The sequence below is a fragment of the Tursiops truncatus genome, chromosome 1 (genome assembly GCF_011762595.2).
Source record: "Tursiops truncatus isolate mTurTru1 chromosome 1, mTurTru1.mat.Y, whole genome shotgun sequence".
Classification (NCBI taxonomy): domain Eukaryota; kingdom Metazoa; phylum Chordata; class Mammalia; order Artiodactyla; family Delphinidae; genus Tursiops; species Tursiops truncatus.
This window is the reverse complement of record NC_047034.1, coordinates 61,471,469-61,494,484: the sequence shown is the minus strand read 5'-3', so window position 1 is coordinate 61,494,484 and position 23,016 is coordinate 61,471,469. Positions and strand designations below refer to the sequence as shown.

Genomic DNA, 23,016 nt, shown 5'->3' with positions numbered 1-23,016 from the left:
AGCAGCGGGCTCACAAGCACGAGGACTTCAGAAGGCAAAACCCATTTGTCACGGGCTAAGGCATGAGGATAAAAGCACTGATTCCATTCTGTTACCCTGTAGTCCTTTGTAAAAAGGTTGTTGTTGTGTTCTAACCCACTCCAGTGGTGTCTTCCAAGAGGAACTACCCGTGAGAGGGTATGAATTCTCCAACTGCAGCCTTTTCTCTCTGCGAAGACCAGGGCCATCCTCAGCTTGATTTGGGGCTTCGTCGTGCCAGCACGTCCACTGAGTCCTCTCCCGGCGGTCTTCTCTGTGTAGTTGCCTTGCACGGAGTCCAGTAAGTCCTCTGCCCCACCCACCCTGGGCCAGCTCCCACACCCATAGCTTACAGCCAGCTTTCCTCCTACCTCTTGAGTCAAAATCTTGATCGAATTGGGTCAAACTCTCATCTTCAGGCCAGCCGTGTGGGTCACACAGCCCGTGTGAAACTCAGCTGACCTTAAAACTAGGTATGAGGTTGAGGCTTAACGTTGACTAATAGAGGAAGCCAACTTCATGTGTTATAAGATGCCCAGTGAATAGCAGATAAAGCGGCAGCAGCCACAATGAGGCTCTCACTTGTCATTGTGAACTTCAGTCAGCGGAAGGGCAGCTAAAACAACATGGTGTAATTTTCCCATTCCTTTGCCCCATGACCAGGTTACAGAATTAGGGCTGATAGTTTTCAGCCCTTCTCTCCCTCCTCAGAGCCCTGTTCCATGAAACGTTCCACAGCTCCCCCCATGCCTTGCCGAGCTCTGTCCGCACCCCTTCATTGGCAGCCACTCACCCCGCCCTCACTCCGCTTCCACCTGCCTGTCCCATGTGTGTCACGACAGTGCACTGTGATGCCGAGTTCTTTACCCGGTGTGGATGAAATACAATGACAAAATTTTAAGTCCCTAACTAACTCTGATGATACTTCTCTAGCTTCCCCGGTACCTTGCCAAGCGCTGGGCACAGAATAGGAAGGTGCTAGGTCAATACTTGGTGAATGGAATTGAATTCCCCTCTGGGGCCAGGGTATGAATCGAATGCCTTCTCTCCTGGCAGAGATGCACATCACTCCTGTTGGAATCCCAAATGCTCAGGGGCTTTTAATAGCCATGGCCTTCGATTTCAAAGTCTTTTCTGATTTCAAAGTCTTTACCCAATATTAATTGGTGGCTTGATGAGTTAGGGCCTTATAAACAGCCACTGCAGTTAGAGGAAATACTGCTGGGGACAGGGTCACTTTTTGTGGGAGAACTTGACCTAAAAGACCTCTGTTGTCCCCTCTCCTTCCCCAAACCCTACAGACTGAGGTTTCTGTTTTTGTTTTTGTTTTCTTGGCCACGTGCCGTGTCTTGCAGCTTGCGGGGGGGGGGGGGTCTTACTTCACCGACCAGGCATCGAACCCAGGCCCCCTGCAGGGAAAGCACAGAGCCCTAACCACTAGACCGCCAGGGAATTCCCCAGACTGAGGTTTTTGTGCTGTGGCATCAGCAGCTATTCATAACCCCCAGACACCCTCTGACAACGATGCTCCCTCTTCCTGATGCACTAATGCTCAGCTGGCCTCTCTCCTGCTCTTTCCGGCACGCCACAAGCTAGCTCAGTGCTGTGAGCCCTGCACCCAGGGAGCTCCCCATCACCTTCTCCTGGTTCCTGCGTAAGGACTCCTGGCGTAGCCGGACACCATGTTGCCCCAAGCACAGCCCGTTTGGGCCACTGTATGCACCTGGCTCTCCTGCATTTTCCAAGGAGCCATCCTGTTCTCTCCCAGCAGCAGGCTGATCGCCTGATGACTAAATGACCATTACAGGCTTGACTGCCGAAATAAAGCTTACGGTAAAGCAGCATTTTCACTGAAGCGTTTATTATGCAAAATGTAAGGTTCTAGCAAACCAGTATAAATTAAGACCGAGCAGAGCAAAGAGGGTTTTCCATCCATAGCCGCCTGCCCTTTTATCACACAGCCCTGTTCCAGGTAAGTCAGCTGGGGCTTTTCCCACCCTGCCATTGTCCTTTGGGATCTTTCTAGGTCTGAGTGGAGCGGAGTCTTCTTTTGAGGCCTTTCCCAATACGGCTGTCTTTTCACTCAGTGTGAGGTGCCCAAGTGCCTGCAGAGAATGTGGTCTCGCTGCCCCTCACCTTGTTCACAGTCAGCCATGACACTGCTGCATTCTTGCACACCGGACTCTTCACAGCTCGCTTCCCTGTGAGAGTGTGGGCTCCGGGAGGGCAAGGCTGGGCTTCTTCATTTTTTGGTCCCCACAGGCCCTGGCACTCAAGTTCTATCACGGGGAACGTATGCTTGATTGCAGGAGGGCCCCCTCCTGCGCCCCCAGGCCTCTGGCTCCCCTGCTCCCGTCCCTGATCCACCACTGCTTCCCTTCTTCAGCCACCACCAGCTGCTACCTACCCCCCCCTTCCCCTGTGCCCTCACCCTTCACAGGGAGGCACCACAGCCTCCCTGGCCCATCACCAGTTACCGTGGAATGATGGGCTACGCTGACAACAGAAGCGAAGTTTACAGCAGGAGCGAAGCCACTCAAATACTGACAGAACGATGCAGACCATCAGGACACGCGCTAACATCTGTGGTTTCTCGGGCGACATTACAGAACACAGCCTGAACTCCTCAGCTGTGTTGGAGGAGGAGGGTGCCCGTCCCCCAGGTAAGAGCCCAGAGCCACTGGGGACGGGGCCTGCCCACAGCCTCCAGGAAGCAGAAAACCCCGGAACATGCTGCACTCCCAGCAGGCTCCTCTAGGACAGGGCCTGGGGGACGCGCTCCCTGCCGGCGTCCAGGGAAGAAATTCTGTGTGACAGTTTGCAATTGGGTATGACCACATGTTACAACTTGAAGCATCCCGATCGTAAAGAAGAATACTTGGGTGGTGGAGAAATATGAGTGAACTGGTTTGTAAATACTTTATCCTGTGTCTTTAACAATCTGGGCATCTGCAGGTCTGGCCTGTGAGTGGTGAAATTCCAGGTGCTGTTAGCGAGGGGGCAGGTCCTGCATGCGGAGGGCAGCATAGGTGTCCTTGGTGGCCGTGCTGAGTCCCTGGGGAAAGCAAATTGGAACAGAAGAGGGGGTCAGGAGCTCTGCGTGGGCATGAGCCTGCCTGGAGGCCAACAGGTGCCTGCTGCAGCCTGGCCTGTGATCTCCCACCCAGCTCAGAGGCCCAGGAACTGTCCCCTCATGCACAGGTGGGGCCTTGGCCCATGCACCTGCAGCAGAGGTGGTCCTGTGTCCCACTGGGAATGGCCTTGGTGCAATTCCTTCCCAGCTAAATTCTCACCTTCTCCCGGCTTCCAAGTACTGTGCCCTACGAAGTTGCGTGTCAGACCACAGAGCAAGGAGGGTCGCCCAGCTGGGACACTGAGCCGGGAATCAGCGGGGAGACCTCAGACCTGCTCCAGACAGCGTACCGTCCCTGATACCCGGGCCTCCGGGAAGCCGGGGCTTGTCACGGGGGAGAGAGTGGCTCCTTGGCCCCCGCCCCCCCGAGCCTCCTTCCCAGGCCATGCTACTACAGTCATGTTCTTTGTCAGGGAACAGGCAGGCTGGTCCCAATCTCACTGGAACGTCTCCCCCTCTGGTCCAGGAGACAGATCAACAGCAGTGACACGCAGTAAAATTTGGGGGCCCTTTTGCCATCACTCTGAACTCAGGGAAGCCAGGTGGCCTGAAACTTTGGAGTCAATCAAGCAAGCTGTGAACAGCCCCAGTGAGGCACAAAGAACCAAGTAAGAACCCACTGGGGATTATATTTTAGAGAAGTAGGTTGGCTGTGCTTAGTTTGCATAATTATTCACCCTGATTTGCAAAAACTAGGCACCTGACTACATTTTCTATTTAAAGTTATTTTTCTTAACTTGTCTACTTCAATCTTCTCACCCATCTTCCCATCCTATTAGGTGTGAGGATACGAGGTGGAGCAAGGCTTCTGCAAGGGCCCAGAGCAGCGGCGCAAGAGGCAGGAAGTGGCTTGTGTGGTGTCCTTTGCCTGCATCTGCCCTTTGCTCAAGACCACACAGCCTCTGGGCAGCTGCCGCTTGTCTGCTGTGCCCAGTTCCCCCAGGGGCTCCCATGGCCTCCTGACTAGAACCAAGTCATTTGCCTGAATGGTTGAATTCCAGCCCCGCCCCAGGGGCTGACCAGCAGAAGAGTCACCACAGGCCTGAATGGGTGCCCTGGGCTCGCCCAGTCCAGCTGCTGACAAGAGCTGGCACTGCCAACAAGCAAAACAAGGGAGCGTGACCTTGGCTCTGGTTAGACAGTGCCACCCCGGGAAGAAGGACCAGCAGCACTCACCTGGTAAAGGCCATCATGTCCCTTGCCTCTTCGCCGCTGGTTCTGTGGAGTGAGACAAGAATAGGCTACAAGGTCAGAGAGCCAGCAGCAGCCTTCCTGCTCAAGAGTCCTCCTCAGAGGACCCCCAGAGAGTCACAGGTGACTGTCTCCCAGTCAGCACCCCTGCCCCGGGAGAGAAGGGTCCTCAGGTCACTGGTCAGACCTCGGCCTCCGCAGAGTAAGCTGAGGCCTGGCTTTGATGGGGCCCAGGTTTGCTGTGCCTGACTCAGATCCTCAGAGGCATCAGATTCCTGGATCTGGGCCGCACTGGAGCTGGCCACGCTGCCGCTGCTTGGAATAAACAGGCCTCCCTGCAGCTCTCAAAATTCTTGGCTAACTAGGAAAAACAGTATGGAGTTTCCTCAAAAAACTAAAAACAGGGTTACCATATGATCCTGCAATCCCACTCCTGGGCATATATCTGGAGAAAACTATAATTCAAAAAGATACATGGACCCCAATGTTCACTGCAGCACTATTTACAATAGCCAAGACATGGAAGCAAGCCAGACAAAGAAAGACAAATACTATATGATATTACTTATATATAGAATCTAAAAAAATTATACAAATGAACTCATTTACAAAACAGAAACAGACACAGACGTGGAGAACAACAGGCTTGTGGCTGCCGAGGGGGAGGGGGTGGGGGAGGAAAGGACTGGGAGTCTGGGATTAGCAGACGTAAACCAGTATGCACAGGATGGGTAAACAACAAGGTCCTACTGTATAGCACAGGGAACTGTATTCAGTCTCCTGTGATAAACCATACTGGAAAAGAAGATGAAAAAGAGTATAGAGACATATGTATAAATGAATCACTTTGCTATAAAGTAAAAAATTAACACATTGTACATCAACTATACTTCAATAAAACAAATCTTTAAGAAAATTCTTGGCTAGTCATCAATGCTCACTGGGAACGGCAACGAGGTCGTGGGTACAAGCTCGGGCTGTAGAGTTCGTACAAATTCTGGCTCCCTCGTCACCACCTACGTGACCTTGGGTAAGTTGTTGGACCTCCTGTGCCTGGCGGGTACATATTTCCCATTGGGTTACTGTGAGAATTAAATGAGACTATCTACCTGGTAAAGCACTGGCCAGGCCAGCTTTGTGGGCACGCCACCTATGCAGTCACACGGAGATCAAACCTAGACGGCTTCAAAGCTCTGCTCTCACTTATGGAAATTCTTAATCATTTATGAACAAGGGGCCCCACCATCCTAAGTGCTGAACATACATTGGCACACATTACTCACCTGATAATTATTATGAACGTTGACAGACTTGGCCTGTTTTTGCAAAGCATGGACCATCTTAGTATTTAACTTGGTTTTTAATCCTAAAAGGGTATCAGCACTTTCTGAGTACCTAATATACTATCAAATGGATGATAGCTGGACTAACCTTTGCCTCTGGCAGCCACCACGTGGGCTTTTGCAGGTGATAGGAGGAAGGGATGGGACTCTTTGGAGCAGCCCCCATACCACCCAATCCTTGGGAATGAAGAAAGAGTATCACTCACCTCGCCCTTCATCCCGATCTCACTGTAGGCCTCCGCCAGCTTGTCTTTTCGCAGCTCCTGAAGAAGAGGGCGTGAGACACCGGTGTTACCAACTGATGTAGCAAACTGTGGGCTCCCCTACAAAAGGAAACCTCTGGATTCCCCAGTTGGTGGGGGGGTTCCACATTCAAGGCTCCAGAGACTCAAACATTTCTGCCAATAACCAGCTCCAACCCCCTCTCCTCCTCCTCAGCCCTCTGGAATCTTCTCTGAGCTGCCAGCCCCTTGCACTGAGCTCAGAAGCTCAGGAGAGGTTCAAAAGGATAAGATGTGGAGTCCTAGCCAAAGGACACGCACGTTGGACAATGCAACGGCTCACCCCAGAGCCCCCAGAAGCATCTATTTGAGCAAGCTGTCTCTTCACACAGCCAACACCGTGGCTGTGCGTGGGCCAACTGCAGGAGGGAGGGAGAGTAGCTCTCTTTGCAGTGGCTGACCCTCTGCGATGGTCCCCTGTGTGGCAGACCCAGATCAACACCCAGGATGGTGAAGTTTTCAACAAGAGGCCACACTCAGGACACTCCTCCGGCCCCTAGGAACAGCAGCCCCTCAGAGGGGCTTGCCCAGCTTGACCTCGCTGTCCCCCCAGGTCCCACCAGGCTGATCCGGGAACTCCCGCAGCAGGCTTAGGGGCCCAAGGAAGGCAAGCCAAGGGCTTCCTACTAGCAGCCACTGCAGGCAGCAAGCAGGTGAGGCACTACTTGGCCAGGGAAGTGAAGGTCAAGTCAGGCAAAGACCACGGAGAAGGGAGCAAAGCCTTCATCCAGAGCCCTCCTCCAGCCCTACCCTCCAACTTTCCAATGCAAACTGTGCCACGTCCTCTACTCACATTGTACACGACTTCATGGGGATTCTTATTCTTCTTCCTCTGCCGGGAGAGACGAGGGGAAGAAGTTAGAGATGGAGAAACAGGGATCCAGGCCAGGAGAGTTTCAGCGCCCTCCCCAGGCCCCTTCCCCACACTCTCTGTGGGCTCTGCCATCCGCCTGAGCCCTCCCCGTGCTCCCGCAGCTGTGCTCCGCCACTCACAGGCCCTCACGGCGATACCACGCCTCGGATTCCCTCGTGCACATGGACACGCGCTCTCACACCCAGGCTGAGCTCTGCTCTTAAGAAGACCCCACTCGAGCCTCCTCCAGCCGCTCCCCTCCCCACAGGGTGTGGAGTCTACAGCCGAAAAGCACAGAGTTGCTGGGAGCCCGGCATAAGGGCCTGCTTGCCGCATTAATGTGTGTGAGGCCCCTTGCGATGCAGGAGGGAGCCAAGGGCGAAGGCGGAGAGGGGCAGCGGCAAACGGGGCCCCATCTGTCTGCATGGCCAGGCCTCTCGCACGTCAGGGTCCAGCGTAGTGGCAGCGTGCGCTGGCATTCAGAAGCCCTCTCCTCACTGCCCAGCTGAGCCCTCACACACTCTCTCTCTCTCTCTCTCTCTCTCACACACACACAGAAACAGCAAGGTCCTACCGGTTTCCCCCCCATCTCAGGGTCCAGGCCCCCTCTCCTATCCAAGACGTCATACTCCTCTCTTCGTCCTAGATTAAGGTCCTGAAACAGAGAGAAAAGCGTCAGAGACCGGAAACAGAAGCTCAGGAGGATGGGGCCAGTAGGACTGGGAGTTCCTTCTGCGTGGTGGCTCACAAAGGAGCACGGACTGGGAGATCCCTCGGCTACCGTCATCTCGGAGAACATCTCAAAGAGCTTATTACCGTGGCGGCGGGGGTGGATCATGGATTCAAAGTCCCATTGCACGGAGAGCGTGAAGTCGCTTCTCCACCACAGGGAAGATTCTACACTTTCCTCCTCCACTCCACCCCTCCAGCCTGCGAAACCGCTGCCAGGCGGGGGCTCGCTAGGGGCAGGCACTACACTACGCAGGCGCTTGCCGTGCATCACACCGCTAGCGCGCCGCATCCTCAGAGAACCCCCCCTCCCCCCGAGGCAGGCACCGTGACTATCCCCGTTTTCGGGGTTAGGAAACTGAGCCCCAGGGAGATTAAAACAACTTGCAAGGCTGACAGCCGCGGACGAGACCTACAACCGAGCCCCGGCCGCTGTTTTCCCCACGTCCCAGCAGAGGACTGCACTTTCTCTAGACCGGGCTCTACGGGAGAGGCGGACTTACACTATAGACCTGGTTCTGGCCCTGCTGGTAGGCGGGGACGTCGGCACTCCTGCTGAACTGGATGAAGAGGAGAGAAAGCGTGTTACTCTCTGCGCAGGCAGCCTCGCTCCGCTCCTGGACGGCCAACGGCGCGCGCCCTGCCTGCGGGGGGGCTGGGTCCTTGCGGGAGCCGGTGGCGCGGCAGCTCCTTTTCTGAGCTCAACTGTCCTTACACCTCCCGCAGGCCAAGCGTAGCCACCGCACGGGCCCGCGGCACTAGCCGCAGCTTCCGGTCCTTGGCCCTCGCCCTCGCGCGTGCGCAGAAGCGCCGGGCTCGCGGGCCGCGCCCCCTGGGTTCCGGGAGGTTCTCCAGGCCCCTTCCTCTCAGGGGCTCGGAGGACACCTCGACGAGGATGTTGGCTGTGCAAGGTCCCACCTTCTAACTTGACCTCTGCAGCAGGGTGCTTTCCGTGTGGCACTGTGTGTCCTGAGGACCTGCCCCGGGTGCATGGCCTCGAGCTGTTTTCAGTTCATGCCCCTCAGCTGAAACTGCGCGGTTTTGCAGATTCAGAGCATTGGGAACCACCTGAGAGATCATTTAGGGCAGCGTTGCTCAAACTTAAGAAAATCCATAAGACACTATTTCTTATAATAAAATCTTTTGCAAAGTCCAAAATCCAAAAGAGAAATGGGTTGAGGCACGGAAGTCATAACGACTGAGGCCTCCGTTCAGGAAGTCCTTCCACCCTCTGCCCATGCCACGGCCACCCCCAGTCCCAGCCCCTCCAAGAAATTCAGGGTCTGCAGGGCACTAGGTGAAAACACAGGCTCTGGGCCAACCCTCCCTCGTACTGATAAGCAAACAGGTTTGAAGAGAAAAGGCTGGCCGAGCATGGGTCAGAAGTTGGACAGCAGAATCTGGAAAGAGATTCCCCACCTCCCTGCTCTTCACTGCCTGAAGCATAACCCCCTTTCCTGCCAGCAGAAACCCTGCCCTGGGACGCTTTGATGTTCACACATCTCTATGTCTCCTCACTAAGGGGCCAGCACTAGACTCACCATCCCACTCTGTCCCACTCAGCCAGACATCCCCCCCTGCAGTGGGCACACTTGGCTGGTCCCTTTGCCCATGTACACCAAGACTCAGGTACCACCCACGCTTGAGACTTTCCAGCACCAAGGCCCTCTGAACATCCACCGAGCTGGGGAGCCCATGCCCTCCCCCCAGAACCCAGTGGTACCCACCTTCGCTCTCAGGAACAGGGCAGTGACAATGACACCGTAGATGAAGAGGATCCCATCCAACAGGTAGCATAGTTTAGGATCGAGAAGCCCGAAGCTCTGTGCCGCTGTGTCGAGAGATGAGATTGGTCAGTCAGGCTCAGGTGACGGAACATGCCCTCACAACCCCCAGGGGTTGGGGGGGGGCGGGGGGGGGCAGGGGTCTCCTGAAGGGTCAAGGAAACCACGACAGGGTGCTGGGCCCACTCTCCATACCCCACCTGCACAACCTCTCTCCCCACCTTGGACCAGCCCCTGGGAAAACCTAACCTGCCCCAACAGTGGACATGGCACCCGGTAGGGCCATAAAGCTTGGAAGGCAGGAAGGTGAATGGAAGGTGAAATTGTCCACTGTGCACAGGGCGGCTGCCTCATGGCACGGGAGCCCAGCTGGGTGTGAGCCCCATCTGAACCATGCATTCCGGAAGCCACCTCCAAATTACCAAGGGGCCCCTAATCCCTACTGCCATAACAACCTTGGTCAAACTGTCCTATGCAAACTGGAGTACAATGGAGTTGGGTAAAGAGGTACGGTAAATATTCTGGTTAAATAAAAGTTAGCATTTCTACTTGAAAGCTCACTGCACTATGAGTGAGGAGACACTGTTCTTCCTACCAGGTATGTGTGCAGCAACTCAGGTGTAAAACGGCGCGTAGTAGGCGTCTCACTCCGCCCCTGCCTGGTATCAGAGAAGCAGCGGTCCCGCGGCCACAGTCTCTCCCGGGCCCGGGGCGCCCTCCCATGGCCGCCTGCAGGACTACGTCGGGGCTACGGGAATGGGATAACGTGCACTGGAACAAGGTCTCATCCTTACTAGTTTTGTGACTTGGGGCAGGTTATTTACCCTATTTCAGCTGCCTCTTCTGTTGACCAGGGTGAAAACTGTAACATTTCTTTAGTGTTTACTCGGTGCCGGACACCGCTTTGATGTAATAACTTGTCAGATCCTCCCAACAGCCCCACACTTTCACACGGAGGCACAGAGAAGCTCAGTTTTCGCCAGGAGCACGCACACAGCAAATGAGAAGCAGCCCAGGACAGCCCAGGCAGCATGTCTCCTCTCCTTTCCCCCACGTGCTTCTGCCACAAGCCCTGGGAGCAGGTGATGCAAGCCTGCTCCAGAGTCCCCACCTCCACCTCGTGACTCCCTCTGTCCTCAAACCTTTTACTCCTTCCCTAACTCTGGGGCCCTCCTGGCGCCGGGCAGCTGATCTCTTTGTAAACTTTCCATAGCCCCTTCTCAGAAACCATCCACGAGCCAGTCTTCCTGAGCAAAGTCCAGCCCTGACTTAGCAGCCCAGGTCCAGGCCCCAGCACGCCTTCTCCCCACACTGCCCCTCCTGCTCTACCCACCTGCCTTTGCTGGGGCTGGTTCCTCTTCCCCGCCTACCATTGCTAGCACCACCCGCTCCACTCAGCTGCTGGAATGGGACTCAGGCTCCACCATCACAGCCCCTAGTGAGAATTCAGTGTGCTGATGGATTGATGGATTATGAAATTCCCCTCCATCTAGGCTGGAGTAAGTGCTGGAGAACAATGGCCGCATCTTCATGCTTGCCTCTTCCTTCACCCCCAGCATCAGAGCACAGAGCACAGGGAAGACATTCATTAGATCTATGGAATTTTCAGGGAAGATGCCAGGCCCCCCACACGAGGTTGGCCTGCCTTCCGGCCCTGAGGCAGTGCCGGAAGCCCCTGTTGACCAAGGGTGGGTGTCCGAAGTCCTCGAGGAGACAAGCCAGCCCCCAGCAAAGGCCACCAAAGCTGGGGTGTTTTTCCTTTTAGGACTGGAGAGGAGGTGACAGCGGCAATTTATGGGAGTGGTTGAGATTCAGAAAAAGGGTTGGGAGACAATCGCTCAGTTGCCTGTCACATAAAATGAGAAGAGAAAAATTACCGGACAGTAAATTTATAACAAACCAGAAGAAATATTTCTTGGTGTTGTGCAGAGCCAGTGCAGTGGGGGAGGGGATTGGGCGCCTCCCCAGAGATAAGTAATAGAAAAAGGTTTTCTTTCTTTCTTCCTTTTCAAAGAGCAGCATGATTTTATGACCAAAGACGGGTGTGCTGTGTGTGGTTTGGTGGAGGAAAGGGTATTAATAGCCACACGCTTCCCAGGGTAGGAAGCTTCCCTCTGCCTAGTCCAGCTGTGCCCATGCAGGGAGGAACGGGACTGAGGAAGGCAGTGGTCATCCAGAAAGCTCCCTGAGGGGACCCAGGACCTAATTCAATCACGTGACTAATTAAATATTTATTGGCCTTTTGCTTGATGTCAGGGGATATTGAAATAGAAAGAGCCCTGGATTGGGTATCAGATGTGTTCTAGTCCTTCCCCTGCCACTAAGTAGCTGTGTGGTCTTGGGCAAGTCCCCTTACCTCTCTGGGCCTCAGTTTCACCATGTGTAAAATGGTGGATAATCATGTCTATCTTGAGGGTGTGGTGAGAATCAAATGAGAGAATGTATCGGTAGGTGTTTTTGTAAATTTCCTCCATAAGGCTAATGATGTCTAGCGTTTGGGTAGGGTCTTCTGAGTCCCTGCTCTCATGGAGCTTATGGCTTAGCTCATGAGGCCACACCCAGGGTGGAGGGGCTTCCCTTGAACAGCAGGCAGCTTTCCAAAATGACAACTCAAAGGCAGGAGCCACGGACACTCCTGGTTCCAGCTTCTTCCCAGCCCCCCACCATCTCCAAAGCAGAGACCTGTTCGCCTCCTTCCGTGAGCCATTTGTCACGCTGTTTCTATCCCCACCACATTCGGTCCCAAAGAGAGGTATTTAATGGGGTTATATGGTGGCTGTTTTCCTAGACAAGTGGAGAAGCTGTTTTACTTCATGCTTCCCATCCCCTGTCCCAAGTCCACAGCACCCCAGAGAACCCCAGCATTTGAACAAGTACCCAGCTACTGATTGAGCGTTCTCGCTCTCAATCCTGGCTGCATATTAGAATTAGCCCACTCCCTTATGCCCCCAGGTTCTCATTTAATTGGTCTGGGGTAGGGCCTGGGCATGAGCATGGGCCAGTGCACAGCAGGGTTGAGATTCAGAGCTGCAGCGTCACTCGGGTGCAGCCTTCCACAGTGATACAGCCATACCCTGTAACAAGTATAAATTCCACGCCAAACAGAGACAAAGAACAAAATTAAAGACTCACATGCACTGTCATTTTTGTGTACTTCTCAACTGTGTATTATTGAACTTCTCTAAGTCTCAGTTTCCTCATCTGTAAAATGGGGATAGTAATATTACCTGTCTCATTAGGTGATGGTGAAGCTTAATTAAGATAATTATCATGGGGTGCAGGACCTGGCAGGTAATAAGTGCTCCATACATCAGCCATTGTTATCACCGTGATTTTTTTTTCCCAAATCACCACCAATACATTTATTTGAGGAAGAAAGGGTCAAAACCTAGCAGTAGCCTCCTAGCCCAGGCCTGGACATGATGGTGACCTTGTGAAAGGGGATCTCGCCCTATTGACAAAGCAGGAGACCCTATTTACAAAGCAGGACAGCGATGCTCCCAGCTGAGCTGCAGGGTGAGAGCTGGGGGTGGATCCTGACGCCATGGTCCTTTTCCCATCCAACCTGGGCCTCCACAAGCCACTCCGTGGGCCCCTGCAGGCAGACTCAGCAAAGCTGAGTAAGGGAATCCTTCCCCAATTCCCCAGCCCCAGTCCACATTACCCAGGTGCAACGGGTGACCCAATCCACGGGCCACAGCCCCAGGCTCCCTGGACCCCCGCGTCCGGACAGACACATGGCAAATACGGAAACTGAAGCCCAGCTGGGCTGGAACATATCTAGGTGCTGCAGGGTTGGAGTGGTCTTACAGGTGCTCCAGGATCAGGCCTCACGCCAGGTGGCCAGGCTGAGACAGGCGATTTAAAGGTGATTCCAGTTACTCCAGGGCAAAGCACGACCCTAATGTCACCTGGAGAAAAAGCAGGCTGGAGCTTCAGAAGAGCTTGGCCCTGCATACTCAGGTACTTCCCGCAGTGGATCTGAGATTAGAACACTGGGGACAAAAGGGGATCCAGCCTGCAGCTTGTGTTTGCTCATAGCCAGGAGACTGCCTGCTAGCACGCTCACTGCAATCCCCACCACACACTTGGGGCCGCTCCAGTTGGCCAGGGCCTGGCTGAACCGGGAACCTGGATTCCAGGTGTTTCCCAGCCCCCCTGTCATCACACTGTCACCCATCAAGTAGGCACTGGTGAAGTGGGCCGACAGCGTGATAAGCTGGAGACTTCCTGCCAGGTAGCAGGTGTGAAAGGAAAATCAAAATTGCGTTAGCATTGCCAAGAGAGCTCTCTAAAATGGAGCCAGGAGACCATTAAGAAAATGTGACCTATGCACGTCTCAGCCTGGATGGAATCTGACCTTTTGACCTGATGATGTCATCCAGAACACCTGCCAGAAACTCAAGACACTTTTTGGACCCTTACCCTAAAATAATTTGTGATAGTCTATCTACTTATGGAACCCGCACTCTAGAACAACTTGAGATTCCTGAAGGACAAATAATTTCCAACTCATGTCAGAATCAATCACACTTCTCTCCAGGCAACTCTTAACGGCCTGGTGGCTGTTCGTCTTTCTAAGTCCCTGATGCTTTCTCTTCCTCTGAACACTCTTTCAGGGTTACCCGAATCTGTGTCTCCCAAATTTCAGTACTTAAGACCCCAAATAAACTCCTCCCTTATTTGCAGCCTCCTGCATTATTTTTTGGTTGACACAGGATGCCTGGGACATGCCCTGTGAGACTCCAGGGGAAACCGGAGTCAGATCACAGCGTATCTGTCCATACGTTCATTGCCATCAAAATCGTTATGAGTCTTATTAGTGACAGTGAGCCCAGCCACCTCTATACACCCTTTTGTCATCTTCATAAGAGCCCTGCGTTCAGAAAGTTTCATGGCACTGACCATTAACAGGAAGATTCTGGGGCCCCAGAAGGCAGCCTGGAGGAGACACCTGCCCTTACAGGGTCTGGTTTCTCTGGGTGAGATGTATTTGAATTGTGTTGTTTTTCTGTCTCTCAGGCAGACTGGAAGCTTCCGTGAACAGAGAGAACAGGACTTAATCAACCTGGCCCTGCTGTAGCCCGAAGCTGCAGACACACACTGGTACCCATCTCCCCCTCCAGCAAGTCCTTTTTAGGAGCAGAGCATCTGCTGAACTCCCTCACATCCAACTTATAAGGATACCTCCCATTTGAACCCCAAGCTGTACTTTTAAAACGACTTCCTGTATCTGATCAAGTTTGATTCTCATGAGAGCCCAGAAGGTAGGCAGGGTGCTATTATTTCACAGGTTGATAAACTGAGACCAGAGGAACAAAGTACCTCCCCTGAGGACACCTGCAGATTAGCAGCAGAGCTGGATGGGATTATTGAGTCTCCCAATTCCAGGTACTCGTCTAACCCTTCTGCCTTAGGTGCACCTCACCTTTAGGTGTAGGACACAGAGTTTTCGCCTAGCTCTGAATTCACAGCCCTTACTGTTTGCTGGCTTTTGACACTGTCACAGCAGTTTGTGAACTTTTCACATCGTGTCTCCCTCCCCGACAAGCCCTGGAAAGCACAGATGATGCATTTTGGTTTCACTTGCTTATTTCCCCTTCTCACCTAACACATATGAGGCCACTTGAGAAGAGGAAAGAACATAAGCCTTAGAGCCAGAAAGGCTAAGATTTAAATTCTGAATCTGCTTCTTACTGGCTTTGTGGTTGGGGACAGCTCTCTTAACCACTCTGAGCTTCAATTCCTCCATCTGCAAAAGGGGTTTTAATAATAAGACTGACTTCACAGGATAGTTATGCAGATGAAATGAGTAACAGTGTGTGGAGAAAGCGCCCTGCCTGGTGGCACAGTTTAGAGAACTCTGTCCTTGTGTTACCAGGTTTAATCCCCAGAACAACTCTGTATGATATGGGCAGAATGACTGCCAGTTCTATTCAGAGGAGGAAATTCAGTCTCAGAAAGATCACTCAGCTAGAAAGTTCCCAAATTCCGTCTGATGCAAAGTCTCTCCACTTTATCCCGGTGCGTCTGGGGTTTCTCTCATTCAGAGAGCTTCCTACCTTTAGTAGGAGTTTCTTCTCTAATACCTCCAGCCTCTGCTTGAATAGCTCAGGTGACCAGGAGCTCACCACCCATCAATTACTGGTGAAGAGCTCAAATTTTCGGAGCTTTTAAAAAACAACTTTGGTCTTAGTTCTGCCTCCAGAAGCACAAAGAACACGGATTCTCCCACGTCTATAGGGCCTTTAAAATCCCACCCATGACCAGCTTGTCTCTGCCTTCATGCGAAGCACTTTAGCATCACAGCAAGAGTTAATCCTTTGAAGGTAGACAACTTGAGACCTGGCTCTGCTGCTTAACTAGCTGTGTGAACACGGGGTAATCATAGCTACCTCCCAGGGTCGGTGAGGTAAATGGGACGGGCTGGTAAGCTCTCACTACATAGGAGCTAATGGCATCAATACTAATAGCCTATGATTCAGGTAGGAGCAGCTTCCAAGACTCCTGATCTCCTTTTGCATCTCCAACCTTGAGCCCAGGGTCCTGCTGCTGCCCAGCCCCATCTCCAGACTCAGACACAATCGGTGATGACATTGCAGGCTAAGAATTTAGAAAACAGGAAGTCATGTGTTTTCAGGAAGGCAGTGGCAGAGCAAAGGGGGTACCTCTGCTGGGTGTGATGCTCAGCCTGTCGACCGCAGCCTCATAGGCACCCAGGGGAGGGCCTGGGGAGCTGCTCTCTTTCACTGAGCAACTAACTTTCACTGCAGCAGGAAAAATATAGGCTAGACACACAGGGTAATAGTTATAACCACTAGCTGAAGATTTATTTTGTGCCAGGAAGCATGTGTGAGTTTTCTGATTTGATCCTTACAGCAACTATGATTTTACAGCTGGGAAGTCTGAGACTTGGAGAGGTTTAATAACGTGCCTCAGGTCTAGAGCCAGGGTTGAACCCAGGCCTGTTTGAATCCATAATCCAGACACCATGTGGTCCAGAGTCCTAACCACCATTTGGTAATACCCTTGGACCACTTACTGGTCTTCAGGGATGGGGAGAAGGGATCCTCACCAGGCTGTGGAGACCTTCCTTCTCAAAGGATCCATGTTAGTAGTTGATGTCCTGAGTTTACAAATGACCTTCTTTCTTGGAGGGGACAAGGGGCTGAAAGTCCTAGGGGGTTAACAGGTACAGCTGACCTGCTGTCCAATGTGAGGTCAGGGGTCTTCCCTGTTGGCGCAGTGGTTGAGAGTCCGCCTGCCGATGCAGGGGACATGGGTTCGTGTCCCGGTCCGGGAGGATCCCACATGCCAGCGGAGCGGCTGGGCCCGTGAGCCATGGCCGCTGAGCCTGCGCGTCCGGAGCCTGTGCTCCGCAACGGGAGAGGCCACAACAGTGAGAGGCCCGCGTACCACAAAAAAAAAAAAAAAAAAATGTGAGGCCTGGACCCACACTGGTCAATGCCCAGAGAGGCTGACCCACTTGGAGACATCCTAATCACCTTGACCTGCAGAACAAGTCTATGTCATTTATCAGTACCATGTAATTTATTGCTAATCGCTTTAATTTGCCAGTCTCCTCAACTCCCTCCTCAGTGTTGCATTTCAAATATTCATGTTTCATTGTAAAGCTAATCATCTGGTCACAATCATCTACAAATTATTTCCCCATAGGCAAGGATTCTAAGGGAATAGGGCAAAAAGGGAGCTGTTTGATTTCACAGAGGTAACAGGGCTATGAGTAAATATCTCCTTGTCTCTATTTTTATTTCCGTTAAATTTGTTATGTTTGTGCAATAATTTAAAATTTTTTTTTGTGATCACTTTTTATTTTCAAGTAAATCTACTCATTATAAAAGTGCAGGAAAGTAGAAAAAAATCAAAATCACCCGTAATACCACGTTCAAACACAGCTACTATTAACATGATGGCAGATTGCCTTCCAAAGTGTTTGTTATTTATAAATTGTAATCATCCTACATAAAAAAATTTTCCCTGAAAAAAACATTTTTTCAGTTAGTGTTATAATTTAAAATTATATTTCCATGTTATTTCACATATTCATATTTCATGTTACTTTATAGTTTTACTGAATATTCTTTTTAAAGGTTGCGTCATAATCCTTCCACTGTTTATTTAACCATTCCCCAATGGATGGCCATTTGTTTCCAATTTTTCACCATTGTAAAACATTCTGTGATGAACCGCTTCATTCCTAAAGCTTTTTATAGGTTTAGAATTTAGTCAGTAATACTTTGAAAAATGAAAGCTAAGACAACTGGTCCAAGAGAAAAATCAGCTACAGATATAAAAGTAGGCAATTCTAAGAGGAGGAAAAATAAATTGCTTATAAGCATCTAAAAAGACACTCAATCTCACTACTGGTCAGATAAATAAAAGTACAAAATGACAAAGAGATGGATCCCGTTTTTCATAGCTGGTTAGAAGACCACAGCTGTGAGGGTTTGGGGAGGAAGGGCACTCCTGGCAGAGGGACAGCAGGTGCAAAGGTCCTGTGGTGACCCCAAGCCTGGTGTGTCTGAACAGAAAGGAAGTGGGTGTGGCCAGGGTGGCATGGAAGAGGGATAGTGCTAGAAGATGAGGTTAGAAGGTGACGGGGGGGCATTAGTTAGAACCTCTTTGGTCAGTGGATTTTACTCTTCATGAGATGAGGAGCAATTGCAGGGTTTTCTCTTTTTACAACAAATACACATTATTTTTGTAATTTCAAAAACATGAATAAAATTTAAAAGAAAAATATTGAAGCCAATTGGGTTCACAGTTGCCTTGGGCCCTTGGGTTGGCTGGAGATGCAAGACAGGTGAGCTGCAGGATGGGCCTAAGATCCAGGCTGCACTCCCAGGGGGCCAGCCTGCTCTGTGAGGTCCTCCGTGATTTGCCTTCATCCACCCGAATGTAGTTACTTTATCTTTTTCTGCCCTTGTCCCATAAACGAAGCTATGGTTTCCACGCAGAGAGTGGTTTATTTCTGCTGAAGGGATGGATGCAAGTCCATTCATTTTTGCTCGCTCATCGTTCATTACACTTATGACCACCAAGCCTTTGTTTCTGTTATGGCTGTATTGTGTCCCCTCAAAATTCGTTATGCTGAAGCCCTAACCCCCAGTACCTCAGAAAGTGATTGTATTTGAAGATAGGGTCTTTAAAGAGGAACGTAAGTTAAAATGAGGTCTTAGGGTGGGCGCTAATCCATTATGACTGGTGTCCTTATAAGAAGAGGCGATTAGGACACAGGCACGCACAGAGGGAGGACCACGTGAAGATACAGAGAGAAGCCGAGGAGAGAGGCCCTTAGAAGAAACCAACCCTGCCGACACCTTAAGCTCAGACTTTCTAGCCTCCAGAACTGTGAGAAAATTAATGTCTGTTGTTTAAGCCACTAAGTCTGTGGTACTTTGTTACGGCAGCTCTAGCAGACTAATACAGTTTCCTTCTCTGAAAACAGCCACCATAATTCCTAACTTCTGAGTCATTGTAAGGAGGGGGCATATTGCATGTAATCAAGAACCTAGCACAGTGCCTGATACATAGTAAGTACTCAAAACACCGTGATAGGCCATCGTTATTAGCAGAAGGTGCAGGCACTGTGCTAGGCAGTGGGGAGCAAGTAGACACAGATCCAGCCTCACAGCTGAGTAGGGCGGTGAGCACGTAAGCGGATCTTCCCATTAGGAGAGATGCACGGGGCGCTGAGGAGACCCCAGGGAGACGACGCCCTCATCAATGCTCTGGGAGTAAAACAATGACAGGCAGTGATCTCCCTTGGTGAGCAGAATTCACGTTTCAGTTCTTTCCACTCATTCCACCTTCCCAGCAGCCCCTCAAGGCCCACGGACAAGTCTCTCATTTTAGTGGACAGCACTTGCTCTGTACCAGGCACAGTTATAAGCAAGATATACACACACTCACACACACACAGAAATATATACGTATAGGTGTATATATACATATATGCATGTATGTATACATATACATGTATATCTATACCTATCGAGAGAGAGAGGGAGAAAGAAGGACTCATTCTTCCCTCTTGCTGCCAGCTTGGACCCGTGGCTTTCCCGGTTGACTCCAGGGATTGACACTATAACAATTGTGGTCATACCAAACATTTGCTCTACACTTTACAGTTACAGAACTCTTTTACGTTCTTGATTTCATTTGATCCTAACAAGAGTGAAGTGAAGTGAAGCCAGGCAGATCTTATGTGCTCCACTTTGCAGATAAAGAGTCTGAAGGTCAAGGAGGTGAAGTGACTCTCCTGAGGTCCCAAGGTGCCCGTGGAGCAGAGCCTGGAGGAGAGGCCATGTCTCGCCAGGCCTTTGTTCTTTCACACAGCACACAGCACACAGCCCTGTCATTATGCTCTTGAACGTTAGCACCATTTAAACGAAATCCACTCTAGAGCAAAGCCCTCATGTAAAAGTTCCAAGCAGGATTTTGCCATTTCTCTGAGAATTTATTCTGCAGATAAGCCCTCACAGTATGCAGAGATATATGCACAAAGATATTTATTGCAACATTATCTGCAGGAGCAGAAAAAAGAAAAAAAAAAAAGAAGAAAAACAAGGTAAACATCCACCATCCAGAAACCAGATAAATAAATTTTGGTGTATTCATTTATAGTAGTTCAAAAAAACAAACACAACAGATAGTTCTGTGTGTGTTGCTGTGGAAAGATCTTCAGGATAATTAGGTGAAAGGCAAGCTCTGGAATGGTGTGTTTAATATTTGTGTATAAAAAACAGAGGTATATAATGTAGGCTGCATATGTATACTGATACGGACATAAAAACGTATCTGGATGGAGTTTCTGCTTGGGATGATGAAAAAGTTCTGGAAACATTCGTGATTATGATGAATCTCTCCATTTAGAACTCTAGTTTCTGTAAACATGGTTTGTGCTTTTCAGTGTACAAGTTTTTGCACATAATTTGTTAAGTATATTCCCTTTGTTTGAGGAGAAGCCACTAGCTGGGAGAAAATATTTTTGAATCACACACATAAAAGAGGATTGAATCCTGAATATATAAAACTCTAAACTACAGAAGGAAGTTGGGGAGGGAAATTGCTCTGTATCCTGTTTGTGATCATGGTTACATGAATCTACCCAAATTTTAAAATTCAAAGAACTACACACCAAAACTAGTGTATTATTAATTATTATTACTATTAAGTGTGTAATTTCTTTAAAAAATAAAAAGTCTATAAGACGGTAAAAAAAGAAAAGAAAGTTCTGGAAACAGATAGTGATGATGGCTGCACAGCATTGGGAATGTACTTCACGCCACTGAATCGTACACTTATAAAGGGTTGAATGGTAATTTTATATCATTTATAACTTACCACAGTAAAAAAGTATCTATATCTATCTATCTACCTATCTACATATCTGGATAGCTACATACACAAAAAATATTTTCCATGGTTAACTCTGGAGAGGAATGAGTGGAGGAGGATGTCCGGAAAATTTTACTTATTTTCTACTTTGCAGCTTTTTGTGCTCTTTGAAATTCTATGAGAGTATATTACACTTATAATATTAAACGACCCAAACAAAAACAATTAACGTGAACCCTTAAGTCAAACCAGGTGTTTGCGGCACAGTTCTAAACAAGCAGAAAGTGGAGGGACAGGGACTCGTCCATCTAGCAAAGCACCTCGAACTTGGCTGTGTCTCAGTACGTTTCCAGTGATGACTTGCTGGCATTTGGAAGTATTTCAAATATACAGAAATTTTCACTCTAGTGGCATTTGGGGAAATTTTAATACATTTATGCATGAACATCAAAACAATTACTGCTAATGAATAGCACAATCGCTATTGTTGCTATTATTATCCAGTGCTGCAGAAAAGAGATGTTTTCACACGCAAGTCCCTCCTTGCCCCATCCCTGACATGAGCACCAGCCCAGCCAGGTGAAAGCACGTCTGACCCACGGCCTCGCTCCAGCCATACCACTGCTCCCTGGGAGTCGGGTGCCCAAGAAGCCAAGCAGGTTTCTGGGCATCAGGAGCTGAGCTGCCTGAACAACCCAAGGAAGACCATAGGACAGAAGGGAGGCAGAGGGGCCAGCCCTGCAGCCCTCATCTGCCCTCTGGAAACAATCCTGCTGGCCCCAGGCGACTGAGGGTACCCCCTCGGGGCTCCGGCCGCACCCACAGCAGAAACCTGTGTATCTATCTGTTTGACTGATGCCCCCTCCAGCTGAGGGCTCCCTGAATCCGGGGCCATGCCTCCTCCACCTTTGTAGACCCTGTGATGGGCTTCTCTTGCTATACTGTGGCAGGCTGGGGGTGAAGCCCAGGATGAGGCCCCGCTGAGCAGCTTCCCACTGCATCAAGCTTCAGCTTCTCCGAGCTTTGGGGAGGACATGCTATTTCGATTGGAAATCAGACACAAGTACTTTACGGGGTAAACAACTCGCCGGGATTTTAAAGAGGCAAGCTTGAGCTTTCTGAGGCCAAGCTCACTGTTCCACGTGAGGAGGTCCCCCTTGAAAGGGGACGGGAGAAGCAGGGGTTGGCTTCCGGGGCTTCTCTAGAGGTAGTCGTGTTCACACCCCTGGGCCCTGGCCACCCACGTCCGACAGAGGTGGGTCCTGCCTAGGCTGTCACATTCCACCCACCCAGTGCGCTCCGAGGCTGGCCTCTTCTGTCCAACCACAGCCAAAGCCCAGGTGTGCCGGACCGCAACCCAAGTCACCAACCGAATTCCCCAGAGGGAGAGGAACCCTGGGCGCAGGGCAGGGCTCTGGGACCCTTCCTCCCCACGCGGCCAGGGCGGGCTCCCGGCTCCCACCGCCTCGCAGTGCGGTTACGGGAGCAGCAGCTCCTCCCCTCGGCCCACAGCTGTCTCCTCGCTCGAGGTTTCCTGTCGAGCGGCGCCATCCAGGGCCTGGGTTATCGCCCGAGATCTCCCGTCTGAACTTGAACTGTTCACACACGCTCATGCGCCCGCCCCCGCTTGCGGTCCCTTCCCCAGCCCCACCGCCTCTGCGGGGACGTCGGCCTGGGGCTGGGAGCGCTCGGGGGTGGCTGGATCCGTGCCGGCTCGGGGGCTGGGGCCTGAGGGGCTACCTCCCAGACGCCAGGGAGAACTGTCCAGGGGTCCCCCCCGGAGAGGCAGGCCCTGGGGCCCGCATGGGGAGCGGGGAGGGACAGAGAGTGACCGGGAGAAGGCCTGGCTCTGTGTGTCCCGGCACACGCCCACACGTGTCCACCGCACGGCCCTGAGGACACGCCGCTGCCTTCCCATCCGAAGCCCCTTCTGGAGACATAAACCTCCCCCGTGGAGAGCCTCAGTCCCACCAGCGCTACTTCCCCTTCTCAGAGAGCCAGGAGGAGGCACAGGGGTCTCTCTGTTCTCACACAGGGGGACTCCAAATGTCAAAGCCGCCGCTCTCAGAATCCACGGCTGCTTTCGTTTTGGAGCCCTGAACACTCAGTGTCAGGGCCTTCCCGGTGCTCACGCCCAGCAGAAAGCGAGCCCTGGAGTTCATCTGCCCCTCTGATGGGGCAGCTCTCTGTGGAGCTCCTGGGCGCACGGGGACTGGCCGTGCCTGGGCTGTGTTCTCTCTCACCCACCCCAGGAGTGAGGGGCCACGGTGGGGAGGGGAGTGACCCAGAAGATAACCCCTGTCGGCTTCTCCTGGTTTCCTCT

General features: G+C 51.4%; 2 protein-coding genes across 2 annotated transcripts in view; one reads left to right on the top strand and one right to left on the bottom strand.

Annotated features, from left to right (window-relative positions):
• POU2F1 (POU class 2 homeobox 1) overlaps positions 1-1,731 on the top strand; it is a 191,029-nt gene extending 189,298 nt beyond the window's left edge. Inside the window, exon 17 of the mRNA XM_073804711.1 lies at positions 145-1,731. Within this exon, the coding sequence (XP_073660812.1) occupies positions 145-238 (94 nt within the window). The 3' untranslated portion in view covers positions 239-1,731. The remainder of the gene's footprint in view (positions 1-144) is intronic.
• Positions 1,732-1,859: 128 nt separating this feature from the next.
• Positions 1,860-23,016, bottom strand: part of CD247 (CD247 molecule) — a 78,288-nt gene continuing 57,131 nt past the window's right edge. The window contains exons 3-9 of the mRNA XM_033855548.2: positions 9,276-9,379; positions 8,052-8,108; positions 7,394-7,474; positions 6,760-6,798; positions 5,892-5,948; positions 4,328-4,369; positions 1,860-3,073 (exon numbers count right to left, since the gene is read on the bottom strand). Of these exons, the coding sequence (XP_033711439.2) occupies positions 3,008-3,073; positions 4,328-4,369; positions 5,892-5,948; positions 6,760-6,798; positions 7,394-7,474; positions 8,052-8,108; positions 9,276-9,379 (446 nt within the window). The 3' untranslated portion in view covers positions 1,860-3,007. The remainder of the gene's footprint in view (positions 3,074-4,327; positions 4,370-5,891; positions 5,949-6,759; positions 6,799-7,393; positions 7,475-8,051; positions 8,109-9,275; positions 9,380-23,016) is intronic.